At 44.5% G+C, this 23,685-nt stretch overlaps 1 protein-coding gene across 3 annotated transcripts; it reads right to left on the bottom strand.

Annotated features, from left to right (window-relative positions):
* Positions 1-97: 97 nt before the first annotated feature.
* LOC147011513 (E3 ubiquitin-protein ligase znrf2-like) lies at positions 98-21,550 on the bottom strand. 3 transcript variants are annotated; one of them, XM_085857514.1, is made up of 5 exons: positions 20,866-21,544; positions 18,121-18,216; positions 16,876-16,981; positions 9,591-9,666; positions 98-2,545 (listed from the first exon to the last, which is right to left on the bottom strand). In XM_085857514.1, exons 1-4 carry the CDS (start codon positions 21,143-21,145, stop codon positions 9,609-9,611), a joined length of 540 nt encoding a protein of 179 aa, XP_085713640.1. In that variant the 5' UTR covers positions 21,146-21,544; the 3' UTR covers positions 98-2,545; positions 9,591-9,608. The 3 variants fall into 3 exon arrangements, with proteins under 3 accessions (XP_085713640.1, XP_085713641.1, XP_085713639.1); XM_085857515.1 differs by lacking the exon at positions 16,876-16,981 and having other exon boundaries at positions 20,866-21,550; XM_085857513.1 differs by lacking the exons at positions 98-2,545; positions 9,591-9,666 and adding an exon at positions 9,673-16,185 and having other exon boundaries at positions 20,866-21,549.
* Between the last annotated feature and the right edge of the window lie 2,135 nt (positions 21,551-23,685).

Here is a 23,685-nt window from a genome sequence, read left to right on the forward strand (position 1 = left end):
AATGGTTCAGGAGTGCATAAAAGACAAACACAATTTTTGAATTCTATAGAATATGATTGAAAACCCAAAATGACACAATTGTAAGTAAACGATAAAATTTCTTTTGTTTTTCTTTTTTTTTTGTACACATTTAATTCTGCCATCAGAGATTATGAGGCTCAGATTCAAAAACAATTGAACATCACTTACGATCACACCATTGGCAATACGACGATTGAACAGTGGATTGTAAAACACTTCGAACTCACAACAGAGCGACGGCGCTTCTGCATGGCCAATATATTGTGTGGAAGGGGTGGTTGGGAAGGGGTAGATAGCATCGCAGTACGACGCGGATTCCATGTTAACCAGGAAGGCTACAGGAGGAAAACTTGCAACAAACCAACATACTGACCATTCTTATGTATACAGCAAGATAACTGCATCCAATAAGACAAAAGTTGCAAAGTAATATAAACCTCAGCATTTTGTTTTTGTGGGGTTTGAAAAGGGTGGTGGTAGGGCTGGTGGAGATCAACAGAGAACATGTCCCCCCCCCAGAGATCAATTTCAAACCAGAGGCTCATTAATTTGGTACCAAGCAAACACATTTCATCTTCTGCAACACACAACATTCCACTTTTTCACGACTACATTTGCCACCAGCGTGTGAGATTCGGAAATGGCACCGAGGAGGAAAAAAAATAATGATAATTAAAAAAAACAACCCGCATGTACGGAATACATTGGGATAATGGCTCTGATCCCAAGCCCAAGCACTCGTAGAAGCAGCACAACAACTCAATTTCAAGTTACAAGAGTGCAGCAATCAATATTCCACAGGCCCGACTTGGCCGAAGAGAAACCCAGGTTTCCATCTCAAAAACCCAAAACGCGTCCATTCGCAACTAGCACCATGGATGAGGTGATCCATCCGCATCTGGAGCTTCTGGCACAACCCAACTAATCATCAAAACGCAAAAAAAAAATAAAAAAAATAAAAAAAAGCGACCCACCTTCTGTGTGACGCCAGATGAAAATTCCAAGGTTTACATTCAAATAAAACATAAAAACAAGATTTTCCCCCCTTCCTCCTCTCGCATATTTTCATGTCTGTACAAGAATAAAGTGACGTCTCAAGCAAAATATACAACAATCGATACAAAAAGAAATTACCTGCACAACTGTAGCATGTGCACAATTGCAAACAAAGGTGGTAAAAGGGTTAACCTGAAAAATTGGTGATCAAAGCAGAGGTCAGCTGTTCCTGCAGCTAACCTTGGAACAAGATTCAAAACACGACCAGGAAGGTCATATGGATGAAAGCGAGCAGAACAATGCGACCACCACCACCACCACCACAAAAAAGAACAAGCTGAACGTTTTGGTCTGAGTCGGTGAGACTCCACAGCGGTACGTGCCGAGGGGGGGGAGGGGAGGGATTAGAAAAATGAATCGATGGATTCAATATACACGCCTCTAAAGTACAACTCGCATTGCAAAGAAGCGGATCGAGGACCCCCAAGAAATGCTCAGCAAACGCGGACCTTCCGCTGGCGACGAGTCGTTCCGGCTCCGTGTTGTGAAGCCAAATGGGCAACGCCGGTTTGGGGAAAAGCAAAATAACCATCGCAATGTAGAATATAAAATGCATGATTATCCAGTGTTTGTTCGTTTTTTAAAATTTTTATTTGTTTGCTTATTTATTTATTTCTGCACGCATATCCAGGGAAAGATGGTTCACTCCGCAGAAAACAATGAAAAGGTTCAAAGTGCAGCTCACAGCTCTCAAAAGCAGTAAAACCTGCCGAAGACTCGTAATCGAGGCTATATTACAAAAAAATCAATCGGTGCGATAGATTATTCGGGCCCCGTAAAAGACGAGGACTGCATCGATACTGGTTTTAGCACTCCTGTGAAATTACCTGATTGGCCGGTACATTTCCAGGTGCAGAACGGAGATGTGTTCGGAGAAGAAAAATCACGGCTCCTTACCAATCAAAGCAAGGATTTGGTTTGCAGGAATAAACCGAGCTATGAGCTTGTGGCACTCATGCTTCCTGGTTTGCACCACCCTGCCAGTTTGAAAACCCACTATGCTCTTCCCAGTTCCCAGGAGGAATGGGGGTGGAGTGGGGGGGGGGTTGCTCCATGGCAAATGTGCTCTCTTTTAGGTCTACTACGAGGCACCATAACAGACGTTCCATTGACACAAATGGACGCCAAACTCAGCATATGCTTTCCTCAACTGTTCATTATATTCAACAAACTTGTGTCAATAATAAACTAATCGGAATAACCCTGTTTTATCAACCTGCTCGGTTAAACATCCTCAAAGTAAAAGAGTGCAATGGGGAAGAGGATGTTGAGCGACAACTGTAAAAATCACCACCACATAATGGTCCTGGAATTCACGATAAGCCACGCAGGCCACACCTTCCAGTCTCTGGACATCTCAAAAAGTTGGAGAAACAGTCCAGCATTACTAACCAATGCTCCATGCCTTTCATTCAAGAAGTCCCAGCACCCTCATGTTCGCTCATCCATTTCGGAAAGGCTGCTGATGCTGCGGAGAGAAAAGAAAATAGAATTTAGTAAAAAGGCTATCTTTTATTTTTTCTCATATTTCTAGTCTTGAGGAATAACATCATCATTAATATCCTCATGACATGACAGAGGATGAATAAAAGATGTTTGCTTTCATCAAATCAAACATCCTCTTTCACATGCCCCCTCCAGTGTTGGTGTGGGCGAGTTCTTCAAGAATGCTCGTTGCCTTATATACGTGCAAGCAGATCCTGGCAAATGGTTTCCAAGAGCTTGTCGTGGATTGCTTCAGGTCTCCGTTTACTAAACGTACAGTCTATACTCTATAGCAAAACAAAGAAGCGCTGGGATGGCCTTATTGAGGAAGTATCCCATCATGTTTTGCCCACCAACTTGTGTAAAATGTGCATTTTAAGTGACATGATAAAAGGAAATACTCAGGTGTAAAAAGTTGAAATCTGCGATGGTACATCCATCATTTGGTTGTCAGATGAGTCGAAATTCGCGAATGCGTTACAAAAGCGTGACAGCCGGTCCGAAAAATCATATTCAAATAATTCCACTCAATTCGTCACTTCTGGAATCATTTGTTACCACATTTTTGGGTTTCACTCATTATAAATACTTCCAGTCACTGGAAAACGAAGAAAATATAGAATTTTTGCCAAAAAAGTGGGGTTAACGTGCGTCGGGTTTGACCGAAATATGAGGGGATAAAATGCCGTTTTTCACATAATAGCAGAGATATCACGGCCATTACGGGCTTCTTCATCGGAAAACAATGACGTGTTGTTTGTGCAGTGCCACTACGCACACGTCTATAGCATCATCACTTCTGTTGTACCTCGTTCACGTGACCCGCAGACCACTTTCACATGCGTAAGAAATTGACAGACCTGCATCATAAGTTTCGTTGGGAGTTGTTTTGCACGATCGGCCATCAATAGAGGCGATTCATGCAGATCGGTATACTACAATTACGATGTATTACATATAATTGATATCTTTATTGCAATGCAGCTAAATAGTAAAGCTTATCATCATTTATGCTCCCCCGTGAAACTTTGACGGACACATATTACGCACGTGAACTGAGGAAACATCGCTCCGTACGAGCAATTCGTCGATCTTTCCGGCGAAACGTGTTGCAGAACAAAGGATTCTGAACATATTCTCTGGGGGAAAGGCGATTAATATTCCAATAGACAATTGCGAGTACGGCTACTAGGGGTATGCAAATTAGTTCTACGCGGACGTCACAAAACTGGTGCATCGGAATCAACGTTTTTCGGAACAAGATATGTAAAATCAGACAAACGATGAATTTCGATGCCGCGCACTTTATTACGGACGTGTCCTACGATATGTAACTACGAAGTGGGAATAGACTATTCTACACTGGGCAAAGGTATCCAAAAAAAAAAAGAGGCAAAATTATAACGTACCAAGTTCCATGCATTAGCAATGTAACGCATTAGCAAATTTTGACTCAGATACATCAGTCATGACTCGTTTAGTGGTTTGATCTTGTACCTCCTGTTGTACATTGCGAGCCAGTAGCTCAAGATGATGGTGGTTTGGAGCATTGTCATAAGCGAAGAGTGATCCATCGGATACAAATATGGATCATGGAATTATGCCAATTTCACAAGTTCAGATGCATTCCTTCAGATCAAGCTCTGGCCGGCTTCTTGAAATGACGAACCTCTGCAATCGTCCTCATTAGCCCATCCCTTCCACAGCGGAAGATGGGGTTTTGCAATCACTTCTGTGCGTCGATGTGTGTGTGTCTGTTTGGGCCGTAACTTTACCATTTGAGCTTTTGTCATCAAATGGTCAACAAAGCTTAATGAGAACATAGAAAAAACGAATTAATAGTTTTGTTAAATCAATTTCATTAGTAATTATTATTATTATAATTTGACCCATTTATTTATTTATTTAAAATCAGCAACCACTTGGCCGATTGACAAAATTTTCAGGATAGGAGTGACTCCTTCCCCACACCCCCCCCCCCCAAGAAGAATATTTTAATGACAACTGTGATGTCATAGGTCACATGGCATGGCAGTCATCTTGGATTAAATGGAAAAACAATCAAAACATTATATCTCTGAAACTGCTGATAGGAAAAATTGGAAATTTGGCACATCTCATTCTCCTCCCAATGGAGAATAAAGGATTGTAAGGATGACGTCATCAGTGAAGTGGGAGACCAGCCAGATTTGTTCTAATCGATATCCTTGTTTATCATTGAGATTCAGTCTGTATGTCCAGGCCATGGCATGACATTTTTACCACTTGAGCTTTTGTCATCAAATCTTCAACAAGCCTTTATTATGAGATTGTGGAGAACACAAATGATTAAAATGTACAATTTTATTTTTTAACTGTCATTTTCCTCAAGTGCGGACAGGCAAGCGGACGTGGACAGGCTTTCCATTTTCAGATGCTTTCTAGCTCTTCTTTGATGTCAACCAGCTTGTCTCCCGCTCTTACTTTATTGTTGCATTTGCACTTTTGAATGTTCCGAGCTTCCTTTTGTTAGTTTTGTCCACCACAAAAAGGTTTCTCTCTGTTTAACATTCTGTGGCAAATCCCTCAAACATCTACTGTCCAATGTCAATGGGATCGATGAGATCTTTGGTAACGTTCTCATTCATAACTTCTTTGGTAAGCAGGATGTAAATATCATCTTGATCCTCATCTGCCATATGATGATGACCCTATTCTTCCACTTTGAAAAGTAAATTTATACGAATAAATGTCAGTGTGTGCATCTGTGTGTGTTTGTGTGCGTCTCCTCCAAAACTCCAAAACCATGAAACATAGCAGCCTGAAACTTTGCATGCCTAAGAGAACTCCAAGGAAGTGCACAAGTGAAAATTGGGTGTTTGGGTGAATTAAAACACCCCTTTTGAAGATAATTGACGGCCTTATTTAATCAGGCGCATCCTCGGCCACCTCACTCTCTGGGGTTTTAAGGAATATCCTGGGTTACCTCACTGGGGTCTGAAGCTGACATGTTTTTTTAGCTTGGTCCGACTTGGAACAGGCCACAATGATTCTTAACAAGAGTTTTTTTTCTTTTTTCCACTTTCCTCATATATATATATATATATATATATATATATATATATATATATATATATATATATATATATATATATATATATATATTATCGAATGCCTGTTCATCATAGCTATGAATCACTGGGTACATTGCAATGCTTATAAACACCTGGAGAGACCAGCATTCATCGTTTTATTTCATTTCTGCACATGCCATAACCTCGAGAACCTCTTAAAACAAGCCAAATTTCAAAATTTAAGCTCTAGAATTGAAGTTAGCAGCAGCTCCGATGCTAAAAATAAATAAATAAATAAAGTGTTCATTTGTCTAATTCGGACATATTTGATATTTTGGGTTTCTGGGAGGTGTGTGTTTAATATAGCGGTTTGGCGATTGATAATCAAGTGCCAAATGAACCATTCCTCATCAAGCGTTTCGTTGGAGTGCTTAAGCCACTTAGCGAGCACTCCACAATATTCGCACCGTATCAATCTGACTTGAGCAGTGTTCAGAGGCCATTTGCCTGCGATGGCATTGCAGATAACCCTGCCGGATTGGCAGTTACCTGGCACTATGCAAATGTAAAAGTTGGTTGACACTGTACCAGACACAAATTAAGCAGTCCACTACCCCACAGCTCACAATCTGGAGCTCAAGATTGGTTCACCTATCATGCTTCTCAGGAATCTGGGCCCACCAACACTCTGCAATGGAACACGTTTGGCTGTCAAGAAGCTTGTGCCACATGTCATTGAAGCCACACTCATGACTGGTCATGCAGCAGGACAGGATGTCTTCATTCCACACATTCCAATCATACCCTCTGACTTGCCATTTCAATTTAGAAGGCTCCAGTTCCTTATCTGCCTCAGTTTTGCCATGAGCATCAACAAGGCACAAGGACGATCGCTCAAAGTTGTTGGCCTCAACCTGCAAAGCCCGTGCTTTTCTCATGGCCAACTCTATGTTGGTTGTTCCAGAGTTGGCAATGGCAAAAGCCTTTTCATCTTGGCTCACATGGAAAAACATGCAACATTGTCTATCCTGAAGCTCAACAAGGATATAAAAAAGTCAAACACTGTGATAGAATGTGATGTGAAATCCTCAGTGATGGAGAAGAAGGCAGAAAGAGGAAAGAGAAGAAAGGCAGAAAGAGAAACACAGAAGGAAGAAAACAACAAAGAAGAAAGGAAGAAGGAAAGGCAGATAGAAGAAGAAAGCGACAAGAAGAAGAAAGGCAGGACGGGAAGATAGAAATACACAAAAACAAAAAACAAGGAATAACAAAAATCCAGAGCAGCAGAAACTCTGCAACAACAAGAAGCAAGACAAGAAGGAAACACAGAAGCAATGACTGCATTCTGCCCTCCTGTACCTGCAATCTCCCAGTCATTGAATTGTACTTCAGTCGGTTGCCCGGACGATCTGGTTCAGGACACAGTTCAGGCCTATAAAACCTTTGCCTCCCGTGTGAAGCGAGGCATCGCCATAAAATACAAAACACAGGAAATAATAGTGTTGTAGTTCTGTGAAGCCAGCACTCCCCCCCAGGTATTAGCAGACAACATATAGCGGTCCCGAAACAGTTATTTCATTCGTACTCGTTTTGGATAGCCCTTCCATCATGTCTAGTAGGTTTATGGGCCAAAATGCGTTGAGAGGGCTTTTAGGCAGGTCTTTATTCCCATTCTTGATCCTTTGTTTTAATTCAGTTCACACACGACCTTCCCTTCACGCAAGCATGCAGACCATAGCAACAGGCAGCTTCATTTGCATACGTGTACCCTATCTCATTCAAACTTCACGCCATTATCAAACAGACGCTCACCTCAGACCTTCTCCATACTCTGACCACAACGCCACAGCATTTCTCCAACCAGCACAACGCCTTCCTAAAAATCCCATCATCGGACTACAACCCAAGCTCGTCTACACTCACCATTGACACCACAATCTCGACCACAACCGCCTCAATCACGAACTTTCCGCATTATAACCACTATGCTACATCACCACTGCCATCACTCAACGACAGTCATGAACGACCACCACCACCACCTTGTGGGATCAGCAAAGACGAGGCGTGCTCGTGGTCGGGGCGTGCGATCAAGTACCTCGCCCCATGTCATCCTTGGAGCTCCTTCACGTGGCAAAGCGCAGAGCAAATGAGGCCACTTCCAGTGTGGAATCCTCCATGGGGCGGGGCCAACATGGTGGTTCGAGTCCACGTGCCAAAAATTGCACAGGGAAACACCCATCACTCTGCTTGTTCTGCTCTCAAGTGCCGCCCCCCACTGGAAAATTATAAAAGAGCTCTGATCTGGCCCGTCCTCTTCTCTTGCCCGCCCTTCTCCTGTCTGGCTCACCCACTCTTCTCTCTGATCTGGCCTGCCCTCTTCTCTTGCCAGGCTCACCCGCTCTTCTCTCTGATCTGGCCCACCCTTTGTTCTTGGAGTTCACAGAGCGGAGCCCTGGATAAGCAAGAAAGCCAGACACCAGACTGAGCACCGCCTTAGCCCATAAACAATTCCACGAACAGATTTCTTTACACTCACAGTAGTCTATCCTCTCACACGTTCTTTTGATCGTTTCCAAACTCCCTCCCCACTCTCACCCCCGACCTATGTCTTTACACCTCATCTGCCAATCACTACACACTTCATCGCACCCCCTCCAATCACACACGTTAGACACCTACAGTTTTCCTCCCTCCTCCCCTTCGTAAGCGACTGGGAAGCGTGGACCCGTTGACCACGCCAGGTACAAAAAGAGATCGCCAACATCTCAAACGTTTCCTCATCTCTCTTTGCTCTCTAACTTTCATCAGGGTATGTTTCTATTGGCACTTGTCTTAGCACAAGATAAGCCTGCAGAAGTTGTGTCAGAATAACTCTCCTCTGTGTATTTGTCTTGTAAATAACTTGCATTTCTTTTGCTGCACCTCATCAATTCTTGCATTCCTCTGCTGTACTTATTGCTTTTGGAATAAAACCTTTGATTGTTGTGCCACATGCCCTTTCCTCACCTTAATTATAAATAAACCTGCTTGTTATAAATGTACCCAGCTCGTCGAGTCTTTTTCCTATTGGTTCAGCAAAATCTGTACGCAGTTTAGCCGGAAAGTTCTGCTCCACATAAATTGCTCTTGTAAGCCAGTGCATACTCGCAGCTCCGCTCGGCTGTACCTGATTCGTTGAGTTAATTGGAGTACGCATCAAGGATCCGAGACCCCCCTTGGTGCAGCCGTCCACACGTAAGGTATCACGTGAAGTAGTGTAACCCTGCCGGATAGGCAGTACCAATCGGCGCTCGTGATTGCTTAACAACCCTCCGGCACGAGGAGTTATGCATGCTTGGTGGCCTCAGGACCGGGTATTCGGGAGGAACTCGAACCCCGGATCCATAACAATGTCTTAATACAGAATCAAGTGATAATTTGCTCTTAACTAGCTGGGAGGCGACGATGGTTTGCGGTCATTATTGAACAATGCCACGATAGGTACAATTGAGTTAGTGGAAGCTTTTGAGGAAGCCCTACCGTAAAAACCTATCTCTTCCGTCAAAATTGACCAAATCAAATTGGATTTTTTTATATGTTGTACTTATGGACATTACGCAGTTTCTAGGAAATGAAATTGCGAGAAGAAAATCGAGAAATAAAATAAAAATAAATTAAAAGTTCAAGTTGGCGTGGCTCCACCCACAAGGGGCGTGGGACACCCCTCATACAAAAAGACACAACTTGACCATGATATCTAGCTTGTGTCCAAGTTTCATCAAGATCGCATCAAACGTCATGGAGCTATGCTCTGGAGAGAGTCACAAACAGACAGACACACAGACACAACGAAAATAGTGGTCACAGCTGGCGCCCGTGAACCAATAAACATTTCACACAAAAGTTATTTTTATGACAAAACTGCATACACTATACTGTCATGTCTAACATCGCAAACGTATTATCGTGGCATGAAGAAGCAGATGTACCCACCAGGAGATGGGTCCTGCTTCAGTCATTTGGATGCTCTGGACATGACCGGCTGACCTCAAACCACTTATCGATACAGCTGAGGAAAAAAGTTGAAGTGGGAATGGGATTGAGAAATGGGAGAGAAAATAAAAATCATCACCACATGCCAAGATAACAAGTACCATTATTTCAAATTGAGTAATAATAAAAACACACCAATAATAACTCGCATCCGTTGAAGACAAAGTCTTCGATATCCCTCGCCATAGTAAATGAGGACAAGTAGCAAAAGGCACCAGTTCAATTTATTCTTGATATGTGTACCAAATTTCATAAAGAAATAGTTAATAGTTTTGCAACTATGCTCTGGAAACAAAGGTTAACCTCAATCAATTATTATTTAATACCCAACTTGTTTCCATGGAAAGTGACAGAAATTTTTTTGGGGGAAATCTCCAAATATCAAAAGGCACCAGTCACCACTTGCTTGATATGTGTACCAAATTTCGTAAATATATTGTTGTGAATTCGCGCCCCGCCAGCGTGCGAACGACCGTGTGTAACCAATAGCGGCCGCTTCGCCCACCGAATGTGAAATTCAGTCGTGACCCTCTCGGAACAACGCCGGGAGCAAGTCACGGGTGGGGGTTTAACCTCACCACAACTCAGTCTGCATTCTACCCGCGCGAAATAGGGTCCGATCGCCAAATGGTCGATTTACCTAAGTACCCGCGCGGATAACGTACCGAGGAGTTGTACCACGCCACAGGTCGACTCCAGACACGAACCGCTTAAGCGGCTTGTTCCGTGCTACAGGAATAACCAAGCGGAGTTATCGTCGACCTTGACGGTTCAGATTATTTACCGGGCGTTTTAAACCCACTACCAATCCCTTACGTGATGCAAGATGGAGATTTCAATAAAAGGAAAAGACGAAGCAAAACAGGGAACAATCGGACAAGCACATTTAATACGGAAGCACGGAAGGCACGTATATTACAGTCACAGGGATACAATAAAAGCAATACACGTATTTACAATCACCGTAAAGAAACACAAGCAAAGAACCAATGCAGATCTACAACCGAATAAGGCAATTCACACGGCAACACTTAAAACAGTTCTACTTCTCAAGCCTGGCGCCACCCACAGCCATTTACACTAAACCCCCAAAAAAAAGGAAGTCGCGACTTCCCTGAGCGCGTCGTCCAGCCCTTGGCAACCGCAACTCCGAGTCCCTCCGGCGTGGTCCACTGGGCTCGTGCCTCGCGCCTGCACGTGTCGTCCGCCCGACAGCTCGGACGGGGTTTTTGGGGGAATGGGCCAGGTTTTCGCCGCTATCTCGGTGCGGACGGGAGGGGGGGGGGAATGGCAGGCGCTCCGTCCCACAAGCGGGGTCTCGGGACTGCACCGGCTCCGATCGACCCGACGACCAGGAACAATCACCAGGGACCAGGTTCGACCACCCGTGGCAATTCAACCACCTGCGCCAATTCGACAACCTCCACCCGACCACGACCAGACCCGAACGAACGAACAGAACCTCAACCTCTTCCTCCGAATGAACGAACCAGAAGCATGGACTCTCCAACAACTCTCCACAATTCTCATTCAGGGACAAAGGAACCGGGACTCTCCACGCCCACGCCTTTTGTAGGGCTGGGCTCCGCCCTTCGCTCCGCCCCGTGCCCCGCCCCGTTCTTGGCTCCTCCTTCCTTCGAGATGCTTCAGGAAAATGCCTCGAAAGGGGGCGTTCCTCTCCCCCGGCCGCATCACACCGCGCATCCGCCAATCGGGAGAGGACGCGCCACCCCCTCCCCCTTTCTCACCAAGCGCGGGGAAAATGGCGGGAAAACCCCACAGGCGTTGTTGGTTTTCTTCTCCACGCACCGTACGACGAGGGAAGGAAGAGTCGGGTGGGAGATATTTGCGCGGGCGTTTTGGGCGGGAGATCTTGTCGGGAGATATTTAAGCGGGAGTTTTGGGCGGGAGATGCCCCTTCGCACCCTTGTTGCTGCTGCCACTCTGCTCGTTTCATCCGTCCCGCGGAGATCGTGACCGCACAGTGCTCGTTGAATGGCGAGTGGCGAAGATGGTGGTAGTGTAGTTGTGGAAGGTGGCGTCGTGGTGTGAATGGCATGATTGTTGGCGTCGTGTAGTGAATGGCGTGATCATTGAGATGTTGGTTGTGGCGATGTTCGTTGTTGTTCTTGCACCAAAATAACGACAGCAAAAGAAAAACGGCTAACTGAAGAATCGCAGCCCGAATGGATCACATATATTCCCTCTAAATAATGGCTTTGGGCTAACTACACATTAACTTACCGATATCTCTCACCTGAGGACCCTTTATGGTGTATTGCGAATTCCTACAGCCGTAACACTATCTTGAGGGGATTTGTAGTTAAGCTCCGGAAACGAAATGTGACGGACGTACGGACGGCCATAACCCACGAAGTTGGCGGGGGATAAATATTATCTGAACCTAGGGACTTTGTGTTCATGTGACAATTATTTCTAAGGAAATATGGATGAAAACATTGCTTAGATTTTAAGAAAAATAAAATCAACACACCATCTCCAGGCCGTAAAGGTAGGCCAGCGTGACACACATCAGAACCTTACCTTTCAATTTTCTTGATATATTTCTGTCTGACATTACTCCCTCCTCCACCCTCCACGCATTAGCACCCACCTGAATCCACCTCCGTATCTCTGCCTCGGACTTAACATCCCCGGTCACTGTTCCTCCCAAATACTCAAACCTATTTCCCTGCCTGGTCTCCTTGCCCTTTAACCTGATACTCATTTATTTTATCTGCTGCTTGACCCACATCACCTCAGTCTTCTCCATCCTCATATTTATCCCATGCTTCCCAAATGCCTCCTTTCACAACATAAGTACCTCCTGCATCTCCCACCCACTCTCCACCACAACAGCCACATCATCCGAATGCAGCATCCTCCCCAAACTATCCCTCAAGCTCACCTTCCTGCTTACCAGCTCCATAATCATGATAAACATGACTGAGCTGAGAGCGCTTCCCTCCCTCAAACCGATGCTCACGCTGAACTCCTCAGACATCCGAGGACCAACCAAGACTTCCACCAATCCACCCAATTCCAATGGTTTTCTTAATTTGTTTAGTGAGGTGAAGATGTTCGAGGAAAAAAGAAGAGGGGACAATTTGCTAAATGACCTTAGGTACTTGAATGAAGGGTTTTCAATTTTGTGAGAAACCAACTTGCAACTGAAATGGAAGAATGACCCCATGCGTTCTACATTTCTTTTTTATTTATTTAAATAGCAAGGTCCATCAACATCCTGAAAAATTCCGAAGACAAATCAGAGGTTCAAAAACACCCAATAGTCCTGGGGCTGATTCTCAGAAGGGGTCTAAAATGAAAGTTTACTGCACCCCCCTGCCAACATAGGTTTTATGTGTTTTTCTTGTTTATTGATCTATAAGGTGATGATTTTAAAACATTACCCCTTCTAAAAAGTGTCCATTTGAAGTTTTTGGGGGCATTTTTGATACCAGGTATACCGCTTTACCGCTAAAATAGGTTTTTTGTGCTAGGGATGGGTGGGCATATTACATTGCAATTAGGTTTGCTCAGAGTACACATAGACACATTAAATACAAATCCAGGTGTTTGATTTTGTTTTAGGAGATATTTTCGCTAGAAATTGTGCGAAAATAATGTAAAGATTGTGTGAAAATGATAAAAAAGTGTGAAAATGGTAAAAAAAAAATTGTGCGAAAATTATCAATTTTGTTAAAATTATGACAAAATACGATGTTTTGTCACTAACATCATAAACTATTATAGAAATTCGCATTCGAGTATATTTCTTGATGTTGACTGTTGCAAATAGTGTCTGGTGCTTATTCAGTGTGAATTGCATTCCGTGAAGAGTATCACGGCATGTATTGAGAACTGGATAAACCCTTTCCAATCTGACGAGCAGCTGTGCCATTTGGCTTCTGGACACGTGGCAACCGAAGATGTAAAGCGAGACCTTTTGGATGCTCATCAAAGAGGCGTAGGATCACTGAGGACATTTGCAGCAGACAGATTAGGGAAAGATGGAACCAAAGACTTCTACGCTACTCTCCCACAACTGCAGCTGAAGACGTTCGCATCCATGAAGAAGAGACTGGGGCATGACACATCGCACGCCAGCGTCCTGAAGTCAACAAGAGACATGTTTGGCCGTCTCCTTGTGATTGGTCAAAGCCGTGAACTATCTATGGAGAAGCTTCTGAGTTACCCACTTGGACCGTCCCACTCTCAATCGCCACGCCAGTAGGAAGTCCAGTGAAGACAGTCAAGGCTAAATTGCTCAGAGCACTAGAAGACAATGTGCAACCGCTGACAAGTATCCCCCTGGATGCTACCTGGGTGCTTGACGCAATGGCCATCATCCATTCAGCAAAAACGGCACCAAACATGACATACTCACAACTGGCCTCTTCACTCTTCAACACCATCACATCTGGTTATCCAGCTGGTGCGCGCAAAGACTGGGTAATTGACACATACCCTGATATATCCATTAAGATCGCGGAGCGCAACCTGAGAAGCGATGCTGGTATGGAGAGCCTCGAAACCAAGATCTGAACAGGAACACAGAAGATTGACCAGCAGCTGAACAAGTCTCTGATGAGTGGATCCTTCAAATGTGCCCTGACAGAATTCCTCCTGAATGAGTGGTCCAAGCCAGAGTATGCTGCGCAGCTGGGCCAACAAGCACTGTTCGTGACAGTTGGAGAGAGGTGCTTCAGGTTGAAGGCCAATGACCAACTAACAGAAGTCCTGAAGGCAGAAGTGGCTGAACTGAGATGCACACACGAAGAGGCAGACACCAGGCTTTTGCTTCACGCAGCCCATGCAGCTGATCACGGTGCTCCTGCTGTGATCATCAAGTCCCCAGACAGTGATGTTGCAGTCATTGCCCTTTCAGTCTGCCATCGTATTAGCTCGCAGCTCATCTTTCGCACCGGCACACAACAGCGGACCCGCTACCTTGATCTTACAGCTATGGCACATACCCTAGGACGCGATATCTGCTCTGCTCTCCCAGGTTTCCATGCCTTCAGTGGCTGTGACTCGACCAGTGCCTTCACTGGGCGCGGAAAGCTGTCAGGATTCAAACTTCTAAAGATCGAAAATGAATTTAGAGCCACTATGAACAGCATTGGGCAGTCCTTCAGTCTGTCAGTAGCAGAACTCGCCAGAGGAGAAGAGGCCATCTGCGCCCTGTATGGGAAGAAGCAGCACAGTGGAGTCAACGAACTGAGGCATGAGATGTTTGGCGCATATATACCACAGACCCATGCAGACTTCCGCCCTGTCAAAATGCAGCCGAGTTCCACCTACGTCATGCCAATTACCAGGCTGCCATTTGGAGAAGATGTCTCGAGAACTGCCCACATGTACCCACTCCACATGGTCATGGCTGGGATGTAGCCGGGAATGAGATCACCATCAAATGGTTAGATGTTTCTCCTGCCCCGACGTCTGTCATGGAATGTGTTAGCTGCCGGTGTCTGCGTTGTGCTGACCGGAGGTGCTCCTGTAGACAGAATCAACTAAGTTGCACCAGAGCATGCAGATGCAAGCCTGACCAGTGCGGGAATTCCAAATAAACTATCGTTGATCTACTGGAATCTGACGATGAGTCAGATGACGAATAGTACATTGAACAATTCATATGAATCCAGTTTTTCTTATCAGGTAAGTAAGATTTTGCTTAGTCTATAGGTCTTTTAACCTTATTTTACACGGGGTCTGAAATAACATGGGAACGTGCTAGAAACCTGAAACTTGGCCAGTTGCTACTGCCACATGCTTATTTTATAAAAATGAACTCATTTTAATTTTTGCCTCAACAATGAGCTAATTCTGACGTCCAGAATAATTAATTTTGGCGAAATTCCGTGTTTTTAGTAGGTAAGTTTTGGAGTAAGAACCACCCCCTCTCCCTTCGACAAATTGCTCCCACGTTTTTAGAAATGACATAGGATAAACGTCACCAAGTTTCAAAGTCATACCTCTAACCGTCGTGATGGTATAGGCAGAAAGCAAATATGCCCCCCCCCATGTAAAATAGGGTTAATATGTGTATTATTCAGTAATAAACATGTTTTTCAGGGTTTCGATAAACGTCCATGCAGGTTTAGTAAAGTTACAATGCCTCAGCACAATACAAAATGCTTCCTGAAGCCAACAATATTGTCCTATACGAATGCTACAATACTCAATACTGCAAAAAAATGTCAGGTTTTGCCAAAACGTATCACTATATGTAATGGCTTGCAATGGGTCATTTGGACACTTTTTGAAAGGGGTAATGTTTTGAAATCAGATGTCTATAGACGATATAACATGAAAAAACCATCAAACCAATGTTGGCAGGGGGGTGCAGCAAAACTCAAAATTTTGGAATCAGCCCCAGGACTACAAGATGTGCTTTCAGGAATCGTGCCAACCAAGTTTGTCTCCAACTTATGCCCACTGTGACCAGTGCACGCCTGTATGATCGCAATCGTTTCCCATCGTCGGGGAGGGGTATCGAGGAAATATTATTCTCGTGTGTGCGTTGGGTCTGCTGCAAATTGGAGCGGGGGTGGGGGAAAGAAAAAAATATCGGAAATGACGCAATGCATTTTTTTTTAAATGACAGACAAAGGCCACTTCTTGCAGACAAATGGACCATGTAACCATAAAACAGAGTTTACATTAACTGGAGATGCTGTGGAGATGTTTGCTGTAATCAGATGTCACGTGACCAATAAGTCGATTCTGAGTTGTGTGCATCTGCCTTTATGTCCTGAAGTAGTGTGTGTGTGTGTGTGTGTGTGTGTGTGTGTGTGTGTGTGTGTGTGTGTGTGTGTGTGTGTGTGTGTGTGTGTGTGTGTGTGTGTGTGTGTGTGTGTGTGTGTTACACACACACACACACCATTGGGGCATGCTTGCAAGCTGCAAGCAACTACTCAGGTGCAACCTACATGCAGACATAATAAATATAAGATATATATATATATATATATATATATATATATATATATATATATATATATATATATATTTAGACCCAATGATCCAAATGTCAGAGTGACATAACTAAACAGCTTATATAAGTGAGGAATTTGGGAACACTGTGATGTACATCATGTATTCCACAGAGGAAAACTATTAAACTGATAATACACGGTCAACAAGCGAGCCAGTACAACAGTGCAAATAAATAAATAACAGTGTGCAGACAAACATCAGACATCATCAGTTTGAAACCCACCCCTTATGGTAGAGGCAAAGGCATGGCAGACGAGCTATGGTGTCTCCCTGTTGCAATTCATCCAAACAAATGGCACATTCTCCTGCCTCACGTTCCAACACGTCCTCTGGGATTGGGAGGGACACAGTGTGTGATGAATGGTGAAAGTGAGGGTGAGGTACGGGGGGAGGTGGTGAGGATCAGATCAACTTAGAAAACATCTTGTTCATCCGATGATCAATGTGCATTCTTTTCAACGATACACAAACGCACCCTGTCGATGGACACCGAGCACGTGTTCAGCGAAATCTACGGACACGGCTTTCAAAAGGACACGTGTGCATCAATAAAACCAAAAGACACAAGTCGGAGAAGAGCTGCGATGAGAAAGATGACTTTAATCATTTTTACTTGGAAACGTGCTCAGTCAGGGGTGGTATGCATACAGGGTGGGATGTGGTAAAGGACTTTTTTTTAATTTGAAGGTGAAAGTGTACAAGACAATGGTACAACCAGTTGTTATATCTACATTAGAGATGATGGTTTTGTGGAAGAAAGAGAAATAATATTTGGGACAATTGGGATCGAGGATGATCTGGTGGATGGCTGGTTTGTCATTGAGGGAAAGAAAAAGGAACAAGTATATTTAGAATGAGTTAGGTTAGAAAAATACGAGAAGAAAGAAGACAATAAAGGTGTTGAGTTGATTCGGATGTGTGTTGAGGAAGACAGAGACCAAATGGGAACAGTATGAGAGAAACCAGTGGACGGAGAATGCAGCAGGTTGAGACAGACTGCTAGGGAGGGATGTCGTTTGAAGGGAAAAGGAGCATGATGAAAGAGGCAGCAGACAAAGCAACACGGAGAAGGAAAATCCAAGAGGCCAACCCAGAAAGGGAATAATGGTTGAAAGAAGAGGAGGAACAAAAATAAAAAGGGTCCTCGAGAGGAGCCGAATGTACAGGACTTCTTTAATATCCACAGCCAAGGCTCATGGAAGAGATGGAACACTGGAAGGATCAGGAGGCAACAGAACAAAACGAACAGTAGAGAGGGTTGGTGGGAGGAGGGGGGGGGGGTACAGCGGAGTTGAAGGACAAAATAGAGGGAGACTTGGACAAACAATGTGTGTGGGGAGGAATGAGGCGTGGGAAAGGATGCCTGGGGTGGACAAGATGGAAACTCTCAGGAAGAGAAAACTGGAAATTTGGAAGGTGGGTTTGGAGGTGGAGTTAACGAGTTGAACAAGATGTGGTTGAGCCTTACCATTATATTGGAGACGTGGTTTGGTAAGACACATCATCAGATGTTCCTCCATGTCGGTTGAAGAAACGCTCTTTGAGCACACAGGGCATTTGATACCTGCAAGGAACAAAGCGAGGAGGACACGGTGGGTAATGGCAATGGCAGAACGCAAGGTTGACTTATATTGGTCATGTGTGCAGAGAAGAGGAGAGTTGAGTTTGGATGACAATCTTGAACACTTCATTGCAGGTAATAGATTTATCTTTAAGTGGTACACACAGACAAATAAAATACTCCACTCTCCTCTGAAACATTCAAAATCACAAAGGGGGGGAATTTTTTTTCTTTTAATTTTCAAAATGTGAGACCCAATGTAGAAAAAAAAAGAAACTGTAACACAAACATCTGACGAGGACAAAAACAGTCTGAGTCACAGGATGCAGAGACAGAGAATCTTTCAGCCACCGCTGAAAGCCCTGTCACACCTTGACGTTTTAGCCAGCGTATGGCAAGGTATCAAAATGTATCTAAAACGCTGGCGCAAGCTGAACTATTGATATTTTTTTCCCAGTTTTGGACGTATTCATAACGAGTTGGACGTATGCATAACGTATTAGTAATGTACACAGAACGTTTCGATAACATATAGATAACTTGTATCAACGAATGCTGAGCGTGTTGTCGGCGTTCACAACCTATGCCCAACAATAGTCTATCACTCTAACTTATGCAAAGTGCGGCAGCGTATCGCCGACGATCATGTGGCGTAGCCTATTAAAAGGCTGCGGCTCGACGATTCACATCATAACCGCACATGACATCGAAGTGTCAAGCCGCTGTCACACGTTGACGTTTTAGCCAGCGTATGCCGACGTATGAAAAATTTGCCAAATACGTTATGGGTAAGTTTTGTATACGTTAAGAGCACGCTGAAGCACGCTGGCATGCGTGGTAGTACGCTGAGTACGTCGACAAATTTTCAGCATGTTGAAAATTTTTCGACGTATGCCAGCGTATGACGCACACGTTCCGCATACGCTGGCCATAAGTTGTAGGCATGTTATGCGATCGTTGACACACGTTACTTGTAAGTTACTCATAAGTCGAAACACGTCGAGGTAATGTTTCGCGTCAGTGTTCCATACTCCATGTTTTTTTTTCTTTTCTTTTCTTCGGCATGACGGTGATGTTGACAGTTCGATTTCTCATGCGGTTATGATTTAAATCGTTGAGCGGCAGCCTATTAATTATATTATATTATAACCGCACTAGAAATCAAAGTGTCAACATCACTATCATGCCGAAGAAAAGAAAAGAAAAGAAAAAAAAAACATGGAGTCTGGAACACTGACGCGAAACATTACCTCGACGTGTTTCGACTTATGAGTAACTTACAAGTAACGTGTGTCGACGTGTGTCAACGATCGCGTAACGTGCCTACAACTTATGGCCAGCGTATGCGGAACGTGTGAGTCATACGCTGGCATACGTCGAAAAATTTCAAGCATGTTAAAATTTGTCGACGAGCTCGGCGTACTACGACGCATGCCAGTGTGCTCTTAATGTATACAAAACTTACCCATAACGTATTCGACGTGTGCCAGCGTTTTAGACAAATTTTTCATACGTCGGCATACGCTGGCTAAATCGTCAAGGTGTGACAGGGCCTTGAACTCGAAGAAAAAAAAATCTGGGACAGATGTAAGCAAGGAGCATGGACACGAATACACACAGACTCAAGAACACATCTTTAGATGTGCCTCGTGCCGACGTGGTGCCACAAGGACACATCACGCACCGGTGGGCAAAATGCGGGCGTGGGCACGCATTGCAAGGCGCGGGGCACGGGCACGCACTGACGGGCAAGGCGCGGGGCACGGGCACGCGCTGACGGGCAAGACGCGGGGCACGGGCACGCGCTGACGGGCAAGACGCAGGGCACGGGCACGCGCTGACGGGCAAGACGCGGGGCACGGGCACACGCCGGTGGGCAAGATGTGGGGCACGGGCACACGCCGGTGGGCAAGATGTGGGGCACGGGCACACGCCGACGGGCAAGACGCAGGGCACGGGCACACGCTGACGGGCAAGACGCGGGGCACGGGCACACGCCGGTGGGCAAGATGTGGGGCACGGGCACACGCCGGTGGGCAAGATGTGGGGCACGGGCACACGCCGGGGGACAAGACGTGGAGCACGGGCACACGCCGGGGGACAAGATGTGGGGCACGGGCACGCGCTGACGGGCAAGATGCGAGGCACGGGCACAAGCCGACGGGCAAGACGCGGAGCACGAGCACACGCCGACGGGCAAGACGCGGAGCACGGGCACACGCCGACGGGCAAGACGCGGAGCACGGGCACACGCCGACGGGCAAGACGCGGAGCACGGGCACACGCCGGGGGGCAAGATGTGGGGCACGGGCACGCGCTGACGGGCAAGATGCGAGGCACGGGCACAAGCCGACGGGCAAGACGCGGAGCACGGGCACGCGCTGACGGGCAAGACGCGGGGCACGGGCACGGGCACACGCCGGGGGGGCAAGATGCGGGGCACGGGCACACACCGGAGGGCAAGACGCGGGGCACGGGCACACGCTGACGGGCAAGACGCGGAGCACGGGCACACGTCGGGGGGCAAGATGTGGGGCACGGGCACGCGCTGACGGGCAAGATGCGAGGCACGGGCACGCGCCGGTCGAGAGAAGTAACACAGACACTGAGCCAAAACAAAGAGCACACGTGTTATCGAGTGGTCAGCCTTACCAGGCCATCTGTGCGCCAGTGCGAACGTGAGTGACCGCGAGCGGGACATGCCAGACCCACGACCCGTGTGCCGGGGACTTTCGGCATTTCCATGACGATCAGCGGATCCCGTCGGACCTCCCTCAGCAACTGATGCTCCGGCCGAGGAAGTGGTGACGCTCCCAATCGAGAGGCTCCTTGGCGGAGAACTGAGCGGCTCCGCAGCCAAAGCTTCGGTCAGATCGTTTCCAGTGGTCGAAAAGGCCCGAGAACGGCCTGGGCTGCTTTGGTTGGCGCCCATAAGGCTCAAGAACAAGAGGACGAGGAAGAGGGTAAGAACATCGTGAGGAGAAGAAAGAACAGGACGAAATGTTGTTGTTGTTTTTTTTGTTTGAACCACCAAAGAAAACACCAGGGTGGAAGAGGGTAGAAAAATTAAATGAAGTAACTTTAATATTAAAATATTTATCGGTGGAGAAAGAAAAACCTGATTGAAGAATAATTAATGAGTAGATGAGGAAAAAAGACGATCGGCGAAATGAAACGCGCTACACAGGTTCGAATGAATAACAAAAAACACAAACACGAAGAGAGTCAGAGCTCGAGTAAGTGAGGAGGAATTAAAGAAAAAAATGCAGAGCCGGATCTATCAGAAGAATGACAGTCGGTCGCTGCGACGTCACAATACACCTCACGTACACGACATCGGTCAACCAATGAGCGCCGAGGAAATGAGGTGACGTCATAATGAGGGTGAACGCGACGTCGCTACGACGGCAACGTGTGGCGTTTAAAAGTCAGTTTTATAGGCTCTCACCGTGATTATATTTCTATTTGTTCTTTGTTTATTATTTCCTTGTGACATCGACAAGAAACCATCAAACCGACTTTGTGCTGAGTAAAAGGCTGGGCGGTGTAGTTAGCGCCTGCGTTTATGAACATTATCCTTTGTGGTGGTCATGGCGGTGTAGTTCGCATAAGTGTTATGAGATTTGTTCTGTCGGTCACTTGCAATACAAGTTGTGAAACCGGTTTCGATAAGCTTGTGCTGACAGAGAGGGAAATAAATACTTATCAAATAATCTTCATGTTTTATTGATGTTGAAGAAATTTTGACGCCCCAGGTTTCATCTACTTACTACGTACGTTTGCCGAAGTTTGCTTGGGTTCCATTTGCGTGCTCCGTTCGAAAAAGAGGGATTCTCGGTCGAGCAAATAAAATGGAGAAAAATATTTCAAGAACATATTGGATAGAATGGACTCCATCAACAAATCGAAATCGCTGCACCTGCCTTCGGTAGCTATTGAACTCGTTATCCCTTATACTAACGTTAACTTACCATGATTAACCTGGTAAATCGTTTTTTTTTCGTGATCAGCAAATTTTCTAGCACTTCGACCGATCGATTAATTAATAAAATATATATCGGGGAAGTCACTGCTGTGTCCCTTTGAAATAAATAAATTGATTAAATATATCAGGGAAGTCACTGCTGTGTCCCTTTGAAATAAATAAATTGATTAAATATATCACGGAAGTCACTGCTGTGTCCCTTTGAAATAAATAAATTGATTAAATATATCAGGGAAGTCACTGCTGTGTCCCTTTGAAATAAATAAATTGATTAAATATATCAGGGAAGTCACTGCTGTGTACTTTTGAAATAAATAAATTGATTAAATATACCAGGAAAGTCACTGCTGTGTACCTTTGAAATAAATAAATTGATTAAATATATCAGGGAAGTCACTGCTGTGTCCCTTTGAAATAAATAAATTGATTAAATATATCAGGGAAGTCACTGCTGTGTACTTTTGAAATAAATAAATTGATTAAATATATCAGGGCAGTCACTGCTGTGTCCCTTTGAAATATATAAATTGATTAAATATATCAGGGACATCACTGCTTTGTACTTTTTAAATAAATGAATTGATTAAATATACCAGGGAAGTCATTGCTGTGTCCCTTTGAAATAAATAAATTGATTAAATATATCAGGGAAGTCACTGCTGTGTACCTTTGAAATAAATGAATTGATTAAATATATCAGGGAAGTCACTGCTGTGTACTTTTGAAATAAATAAATTGATTAAATATATCAGGGAAGTCACTGCTGTGCACCTTTGAAATAAATAAATTGATTAAATATATCAGGGAAGTCACTGCTGTGTACCTTTGAAATAAATAAATTGATTAAATATATCAGGGAAGTCACTGCTGTGTACCTTTGAAATAAATAAATTGATTAAATATATCAGGGAAGTCACTGCTGTGTCCCTTTGAAATAAATAAATTGATTAAATATATCAGGGAAGTCACTGCTGTGTCCCTTTGAAATAAATAAATTGATTAAATATATCAGGGAAGTTACTGTTGTGTACCTTTGAAATAAATAAATTGATTAAATATATCAGGGAAGTCACTGCTGTGTACCTTTGAAATAAATAAATTGATTAAATATATCAGGGAAGTCACTGCTGTGTCCCTTTTGAAATAAATAAATTGATTAAATATATCAGGGAAGTCACTGCTGTGTCCCTTTGAAATAAATAAATTGATTAAATATATCAGAGAAGTCACTGCTGTGTTGCTTTGAAATAAATAAATTGATTAAATATATCAGGGAAGTTACTGTTGTGTACCTTTGAAATAAATAAATTGATTAAATATATCAGAGAAGTCACTGCTGTGTTGCTTTGAAATAAATAAATTGATTAAATATATCAGGGAAGTTACTGTTGTGTACCTTTGAAATAAATAAATTGATTAAATATATCAGGGAAGTCACTGCTGTGTACCTTTGAAATAAATTAATTGATTAAATATATCAGGGAAGT

The sequence above is a fragment of the Eptatretus burgeri genome, chromosome 15, assembly GCF_056783735.1.
Source record: "Eptatretus burgeri isolate ZD-2024b chromosome 15, Ebu_testis_v1, whole genome shotgun sequence".
In the NCBI taxonomy this organism is placed as follows: Eukaryota; Metazoa; Chordata; class Myxini; order Myxiniformes; family Myxinidae; genus Eptatretus; species Eptatretus burgeri.